At 51.0% G+C, this 8,727-nt stretch overlaps 1 protein-coding gene across 3 annotated transcripts in view; it reads right to left on the bottom strand.

Moving 5' to 3' along the window:
- Positions 1-8,499, bottom strand: part of atp7b (ATPase copper transporting beta) — a gene marked incomplete at its 5' end in the record, with an annotated part of 37,297 nt that extends 28,798 nt beyond the window's left edge. For all 3 annotated transcript variants that reach the window (XM_014012010.1, XM_014012011.1, XM_014012012.1), the window contains 1 exon segment: positions 7,737-8,499. In XM_014012010.1, the coding sequence (XP_013867464.1) occupies positions 7,737-8,499 (763 nt within the window).
- Between the last annotated feature and the right edge of the window lie 228 nt (positions 8,500-8,727).

The raw sequence follows: 8,727 nt of genomic DNA, 5'->3' as shown, positions 1-8,727 counted from the left end.
GGTTGTTGGTGCCTGTCGAGGCGGCAAACCTCGAACCCGTTGGTGGACACCTTCGGTGAGGGATGCTGTCAAGCTGAAGGAGTCCTATAAGGCCTTTTTGGCCTACAGGACTCCAGAAGCAGCTGATGGGTACCGGTGGGCGAAGCGGCATGCGGCTTGGGTGGTCGCTGAGGCAAAAACCCGGGCGTGGGAGGAGTTTGGAGAGGCCATGGAGAAAGACTTCCGCACGGCTTCGAGGTGATTCTGGTCCACCATCCGGCGTCTCAGGAGGGGGAAGCAGTGCAGCACCAACGCTGTTTATAGTGGGGATGGTGTGCTGCTGACCTCGACTCAGGACGTTGTGGGCCGGTGGGCGGAATAATTCGAAGACCTCCTCAATCCCACCAACATGCCTTCTGTTGAGGAAGCTGAGCCTGGGGACTTTGGGTTGGGCTCTCCAATCTCTGGGGACGAGGTCGCTGAGGTGGTTAAAAAGCTCCTCGGTAGCAGGGCCCCGGGGGTGGATGAGATCCGCCCGGAGTTCCTTAAGGCTCTGGATGTTGTAGTGTCGTGTTGGCTCACGCGACTCTGCAATATCGCATGGACATTGGGGGCAGTACCCCTGGATTGGCAGACTGGGGTGGTGGTCCCCCTGTTTAAAAAAGTGGACCGGAGGGTGTGCTCCAATTRCAGGGGGGTCACACTCTTAAGCCTCCTTGGTAAGGTCTATTCAGGGATCATGGAGAGGAGGGTCCGTCGGTTTGTCGAACCTCGGATTCAGGAAGAGCAGTGCGGTTTTCGTCCTGGGTGTGGAACACTGGACCAGCTCTACACCCTTAGCAGGGTCCTGGAGGATGCATGGGAGTTCGCCCAACCAGTCTACATGTGTTTTGTGGACTTGGAGAAGGCGTCGACCATGTCCCAAGGGGGGCCTTGTGGGGGGTTCTCCGGAAGTATGGGGTACCAGGCCCTTTGATAGGGCTGTCAGGTCCTTGTACGACCGTTGTCAGAGTCTGGTCCGCATTGCCGGCAGTAAGTCGGGCTCGTTTCCGGTGAGAGTTGGACTCTGCCAAGGCTGCCCTTTGTCACCGATTCTGTTCATTACTTTCATGGACAGAATTTCTAGGCGCAGCCGAGGTGTTGAGGGGTTCCGTTTTGGTGGCTTTAGGATCGCATCTCTGCTTTTTGCGGATGATGTGGTCCTGTTGGCTTCATCAGAACGTGATCTGCAGCTCTCACTGGAGTGGTTCACGGCCGAGTGCGAAGCGGCCGGGATGAGGCTCAGTGCCTCCAAATCCGAGGCCGTGGTCTTGAGCCGGAAAAGGGTAGAGTGCCTTCTCCGGGTCAGGGGGGTCGTTCTGCCTCAAGTGGGGGAGTTTAAGTATCTGGGGATCTTGTTCACGAATGGGGGAAGAAGGGAGCGGGAGATCGACAGGCGGATTGGCGCAGCGTCTGCTGTAAAGGGGGCGCTGTGCCGATCCGTTGTGGTGAAGAGAGAGCTGAGTCAAAAAGCAAAGCTCTTGATTTACAGGTCGATCTACGTCCCTACCCTCATCTATGGTCATGAGCTTTGGGTCATGACCGAAAGAACGAGGTCCCGGATACAAGCGGCCGAAATGAGTTTCCTCCGCAGGGTGGCTGGGCTCTCCCTTAGGGATAGGGTGAGAAGCTCGGTCATCCGGGAGGGACTCAGAGTAGAGCCGCTGCTCCTCCATGTCAAGAGGAGCCAGTTGAGGTGACTCGGGCATCTGGTAAGGATGCCTCCTGGACGCCCCCCTGGTGAGGTGTTCCGGGCACGTCCCACCGGGAGGAGGCCCCGAGGAAGACCCAGGACACGCTGGAGGGACTATGTCTCTCGGCTGGCCTGGGAATGCCTTGGAGTTCCCCCGGAGGTGCTGGAAGAAGTGGCTGGGGAAAGAGAGGTCTGGGCCTCCCTTCTGAAGCTGCTGCCCCCGCGACCCGACCCCAGATAGGCGGAAGAAAATGGATGGATTGATGGTTAAATTATTTTAGACACAAACCCCTCAGATGGACAACTATGGATCTTTGGCCTTGGATAAACTAGAATGATGAACAGAGAATAATGATTAAGAGAAATATTACTGATATTTATTAAAAGGTTGTGAACATTTTTAAAATAACACATAAAAGTCTGCAATTTCATCATTAGTTGAATCATATTATCTTGTATTATTTCACTTAAATATCTAATATGTCTAGTTTTATCCTCCTGAGACCCAGAAGAACCTATTTCAGATACTTAGACTGTAACTGTGGTGAAGTCGATTAAGTGCAAAAGCGGCCTGCCATACCCGTGAGCTTCCTCGTCCTGCTCAAATGATCTGCAGCGCTCAGACCCGACTGTTAAATTAACAAGATGGACTTAAGAGAGAGCAACCGTCCACATCTTGTTTTCATCTCCAGCTAACAAGAAAGAACTGTTTTTCAGACTACGATCTGAGTTAAAAAATAATATGAAAAAAACTACGGTTGTTTCGCTATGCGTGCACGCACGCACGTGTGTGTACAGGTTTTTGCTTCATGGTGGGTACAATTATTGACCATTTCCCCGGTACACACAGCCTGGTGAGGTTAGGGTTTGGGTCAGGTGTGTAGTCTACCTGGGAGGTTATGGTTGGCTATAGAATTTACGGGGAAATGAATGGAAGCCAATGCAAAGTCCCCACGAGGATAGAATAACAAACGTGTGTGCGCAGGAGGTGTGGAGCGGAGCCCGCGAGCAGAGCGCTGTGTTATTAGGAGAGATGAGACTGTCGGTGGGTGACCATTGATACTGCTGGATTATTTTTTATGAACCATGATGCAAACTTTTAGTTTCAGTGGGCGACCGCTCCTCCTCCCCCTCGGTCGCACCAGTGTGACTGGACATTTTTTTAGTCACACTGTTAGGAAATCTGATCGCATTTGCGACCAAATTGGTCGCACTCTAGAGCCCTGTCAGTATCATATTGATTAGACTTTTATTTTACCTATTTTAAAACAAGGACCAGGAGACAAAAAGTTGATTCGTACTGCCAAACTGGTGATGTGACCTCTCCCTCATTTATCTACATTTTCCTCTCGAGCTGTTACACTTATTTTCTCCTTTCACTTCCCTCTCCCTGGGCTGCCACCTTATTGTGGTGGAGAGGTTTGAGTGTCCCAATGATCCTAGGAGCTATGTTGTCGGGGGCTTCATGCCCCTGGTAGAGTCACCCAAGGCAAACAGGTCCTAGGTGAGGGATTAGACAAAGTGCAGCCCAAAGACCTCATATGATGAGTACAATAAATGGACTGAGTGTTCCCTCACCCGGATGCGGGTCACCGGGGCCCCACTCTGGAGCCAGGCCTGGAGGTGGGGCACGTTAGCGAGCGCCTGGTGGCCGGACTTTCACCCATGGAGCCCGGTCAGGCATAGCCCAAAGAGGAGACGTGGATCCCCCTTCCCATGGGCTCACCACCTGTGGGAGGGGCCGTAGGAGTCGGGTGCAATGCGTGTTGGGCGACGACCTTGGCGGTCTGATCCTCGGCTATTGAAGCTGACTCTAGGGACATGGAATGTCACCTCTCTGGTGGGGAAGTAGCCTGACCTGGTGTGTGAGGTTGAGACGTTCTGACTAGATATTGTTGGACTCACCTCAATGCACCGCTCTGGAACCAGTCCCCTCGAGAGGGGTTGGACACTCTTCCACTCTGGAGTTACCCAGGCTGAGAGGCGCCAAGCAGGAGTGGGGGCATTCTTATTGCCCCCCCCCCATCTCGCTGCCTGTACATTGGGGTTCACCCCGGTGAATGAGAGGGTAGCCTCCCTCCCCCTACGAGTGGGGAGATGGGTCCTGACAGTTGTTTGTGCCTATGCGCCTAACAGCAGTTCAGATTACCCACCCTTTTTGGAGTCCTTGGAGAGGGTGCTGGAGAGTGCTCCTAACGGGGACTCCCTCTTTCTGCAGGGGGACTTCAACGCTCACGTGGGTAATGACAGTGAGACCTGGAGAGGCGTGGTTGGGAGGAACGGCCCCCCGATCTGTATCCGAGCAGTGTTTTGTTATTGGACTTCTGTGCTCGTCATGGATTGTCCATAACGAACACCATGTTCAAGCGTAAGGGTGTCCACATGTGCTCTTGGCACCAGGACACCCTAGGCTGCACCTCGATGATCGACTTTGTTGTCGTTTCATCTGATCTGCGGCCACATATTTTGGACACTCGGGTGAAGAGAGGGGCAGAGCTGTCAACTGAACAATACCTGGTGGTGAATTGGCTCTGTTGGTGGGGGAGGATGACACTCAGACCTGGCAGACCCAAACGTATAGTGAGGGTCTGCTGGGAAAGTCTGTCAGAGTCTCCCGTCAGACGGAGCTTCAACTCACACCTCCGGGAGAACTTTGAACACATTCCGGGGGAGGTGGGGGACATTGAGTCCGAGTGGGCCATGTTCCAAGCCTCCATTGTTGAGGCGGCTTACCTGAGGTGTGGCCATAAGGTTGCCAGTGTCTGTCATGGCGGCAACCCTCGAACCCGCTGGTGGACATCGGCGGTGAGGGATGCTGTCAGGCTGAAGAAGGAGTCCTATCGGGTCTTTTTGGCCTGTGGGACTCCGGAAGCAGCTGATAGGTATCGGCAGACCAAGCGGATTGCGGTTCTGGTGGTAGCTGAGGCAAAAACTTGGGCGTGGGAGGAGTTCAGAGAGGCCATGGACAAAGACTTCCATTCGGCTTCGAGGCGATTCTGGCCCACCATCCGGCGTCTCAGGGAGGGAAAGCGGTTTGCCACCAACATTATTTATGGTGGGGATGGTGTGCTGCTGACCTCAACTCGGGACGTTGTGGGTCAGTGGGAAGAATAATTCGAAGACCTCCTCAATCCTACCGACATGTCTACCCATGAGGAAGCAGAGCCTAAAGATCCTGGGTCGAACTCTCCAATCTCTGGTGCCGAGGTCACTGAGGGTTTAAAAAGCTCCTCGGTGGCAAGGCGCCGGGGTTGGATGAGATTCGCCTGGAGTTCCTTAAGGCTCTGGATGTTGTAGGGTTGTGTTGGTTGATGCAACTCTATAACATCGCGTGGACATCGGGGGCAGTTCCTCTGGATTGGCAGACTGGGGTGGTGGTCCCCTTGTTTAAAAAGGGACACTGCAGAGTGTGTTCCAACTATAGGGGGATCACACTTCTGAGCCTCCCTGGTAAAGTCTATTCAGGGGTCCTGGAGAGGAGGATCCGTCGGATAGTCAAATCTCAGATTCAGGAAGAGCAGTGTGGTTTTTGTCCAGGTCATAGAACAGCGGACCAGCTCTACACCCTTAGCAGGGTCCTGGAGGGTGCATGGGAGTTCAACCAGTCTACATGCGTTTTGTGGACTTGGAGAAGGCATTTGACCGTTTCCCTCGGGGACTCTTGTAGGGGGTACTCTGGGACTATGGGGTACCAGGCCTGTTGATACGGGCTGTTAGGTCCCTGTACGACCGGTGCCAGAGCTTGGTCCACATTGCCGGTGGTAAGTTGGACTTGTTTCAGGTGAGAGTCGGACTTCACCAAGGTTGCCCTTTGTCACCAATTCTGTTCATAACTTTTATGGACAGAATTTCTAGGTGCAGCCAAGGTGTAGAGGGGATGTTGTTGATGACCTTAGGATCACATCTCTGCTTTTTGCAGATGATGTGGTYHTATTGGCTTCATCAGATCGTGATCTCCAGCTCTCACTGGAGCGGATCACAGCCAAGTGTGAAGTGGCCGGGATGAGGATCAGTGCCTCCAAATCCGAGACCATGGTCTTGAGCTGGAAATCGGTAAGTTGCCTTCTCCGGGTCGGGGAGGAGGTCCTGCCCCAAGTGGAGGAGTTTAAGGGTGTATTCAGACCAGGAAAGTCCTTTGGTCCCCTTGTTTGGTCCGGACCAAAAGTGGACTTTATTTTTTTCATTTGGTGCGGTTTGCATTCACATTGTGCTTTTTTGCAAATGAACTATAAGTTGTAAACAAAGGCATGAGGCTGACGATCATTGCTCCCATTGGACAAAAAAGGACGGGGGCGGGACTGAGCCACAGACCCAGAAAAAAACAAGGAAGTCTTGCATGCTGCAGTTCTGATGTGCACATTTATGATGATAGTACAACTGCAATAGCATTTAAAATGTCAAAAGCAGCTAATTTAATGGTGATTCTGTGATGATATTCTAATTTTGGAGCGACGTCACATAAATGTGTCCCGCGGCCCAAAGGAGACGAGGTGCTCTCCGTGTTCTGACCCACTACATGCTGCCAGCATAGCTAGAGATGGCGAAAAAGAACAGGAGATGACGAAAAAGGTATGATTTCAGTTTATTTAGCTCAGCAACAGTGGTCTTTGAAGTCCAAAAAGGCGCATGTTTAATGCAGTTAGTTCGATTAGAGTCCGGTCTGTATTCACATCAGAAGCGAACTGATGTGAACCGCACCAGAGTTCGTTTGGAAGTGAACCGAGACCACCTCAAAAAGCAGGTCTCGGTCCAGTTGCTTGATCCGCACCAGAGTTCGCATGAGTGTATTCACACCTGCACAAAAGGTCCGGACCAACGCTGGAAACAAACTCTGGTTCGTTTAAAGCGGACCAAATTGTCAGGTCTGAATATGACCTAAGTATCTCAGGGTCTTGTTCACAAATAAGGGAAGAATGGAGCGGGAGATCGACAGGCAGATTGGTGCTGCATCTGCAGTGATGCGGGCGCTGTACCTGTCTGTCGTGGTGAGGCGAGAGCTGAGCCAGAAGGCGAAGCTCTCGATTTACCAGTCGGTCTACGTTCCTACCCTCATCTATGGTCACGAGCTTTGGGTAGTGACCGAAAGAACGAGGTCCCAGATACAAGCGGCAGAAATGAGTGTACTCCGCAGGGTGTCTGGGCTCTCCCTTAGAGACAGAGTGAGAAGCTCAATCATCCAGGAGGGACTCAGAGTAGAGCTGCTGCTCCTCCATGTCGAGAGGAGCCAGTTTAGGTGGCTCGGGCATCTGGTAAGGATGCCTCCTGGAAGCCTCCCTGGTGAGTTGTTCCAGGCATGTCCTACTGGGAGGAGGCCCAGAGGAAGACCCAGGACACGCTGGAGGGACTATGTTTCTCGGCTGGCCTGGGAACACCTTGGGATTCCCCTGAATAAGCTGGCCCAAGAGGCTGGGGAGAGGAAAGTCTGGGTCTCTTTGCTTCGGCTGCTACCCAAACCCGGATAAGTGGAAGAAAACGGAGGGACGGACTGACTTCACGTCATTCTTTTTTATTTTTAAACAGTTGTGTGGCAAAACATGAAACTGCTACTGCGCATATTACTCAACAGGTTGTTGATAGCTTACCAAAGAGTGAGTGAGTGAGTGAGTGAGTGAGTGAGTGAGTGAGTGAGTGAGTGAGTGAGAGAGAGAGAGAGTGATTTGATGCCACCAATTTCATTTACTTGGGCTGAGAGATGTCAAGCATCTAAAGCCTTTCCTGCCTACATCCCCCAGAATGCCATGCAGTTCTGGATTTGGAATTCAGTGAAATTATTAACATTCTATAGGTTAAGTTTTGCAGTGATATTGATCATATGTCTATTGCGATATACCGTCCGTCCGTTTCATAGTATCAGTTATGGATCACACTTGGCTCCTACTAACACACCAAATTTTAGCTCAGTTTTTGTAAAAACAACTGATTTTTAACCATTTCTGAGGCTGATTAGATAATAACAAGACAAATGAAGCACACACAGAAACACTAAATCCAATTCAGAAGAAAAACTAAAGTTAATGTCTCTTACCTTTAAGTGACGCATTGAAGCCCATTTCATCTATAAGAGCTCGAAGATGCTCCGGTTCTATCAGTTTGGGGTTAAAGCTTATTGCTCCCTTTTTCTCTTTCAGCGACACCGTTATGGACTTCACTCCGGAAACTTCAGATATCTTGCCTTCTATAGACTGAACACATGAACTACAGGTCATCCCTTTGATCCATACAGTGACAGTCTGGGTGGGCTCATTCATGAGGTCCCCCTGCCAGAGGCTTAAATCCCCCCCAAAGGCATCCTCGGGTACAAAAGCAGCATCAAACCCAATGTCCTCAATCTGGTGTATCAGTTCCTGATGTGTAATAATTAACGGTTGGTGTACAATCTTGGCTACACCATGCTGAAAAGACACCTGGATATGTGAGACCCCTGATAAACCTCCAATCCGTCCCTCGATGGAATGCACACAGGACTGGCAGTGCATGCCATCCACTTTGACCAGTGCTACTGCTTCAACACTGCACCCAAGAGTCTGCAGCTGCAGGGCAATCTCTGCAGCTGTGGTCACTGTGTCATCATAGTCCACCTGCAGTAAACTCTCAGGCACAGACCAGATGACGGCCAGGACTCCATTCAAGCGGCTGAGTGTGGTTTCCACAGCTTGGTGGTCGGCGGTGAGTCCCAGGAGTCTAAAAGTTCTGGATGCAGGTTTGGGCGACGGGTGGAGCTCACTCTGGCTGCCGTACTCATAGGCCAAGTTATCAAAGCCTTGCTGCTCCAAGTCGGGACTGTTCCTCTAGAAAAAAAAGAGACATAAGACATGGTTTATTTTGTTTTCCTAATCCAATGACCTCTGGAAATATGGTTTAAACCTATTTTTAACATATTAAAATGAGGATTTCTTTACATCATTTGATATTTAATAAACTTCTAATCGCTATTTCAATCTTTCTATCTTTCTAATTACTTCTCTCTCTGTTTTTCTCTCTGTCTCTATTTTCTCTTCACTTAAAAAAAGTCACTG

The sequence above is a fragment of the Austrofundulus limnaeus genome, unplaced genomic scaffold (assembly GCF_001266775.1).
Source record: "Austrofundulus limnaeus strain Quisiro unplaced genomic scaffold, Austrofundulus_limnaeus-1.0 Scaffold87, whole genome shotgun sequence".
NCBI lineage: Eukaryota > Metazoa > Chordata > Actinopteri > Cyprinodontiformes > Rivulidae > Austrofundulus > Austrofundulus limnaeus.
Note: the sequence above shows the minus strand (reverse complement) of the source record. Positions and strands in the feature narration are given on the sequence as shown.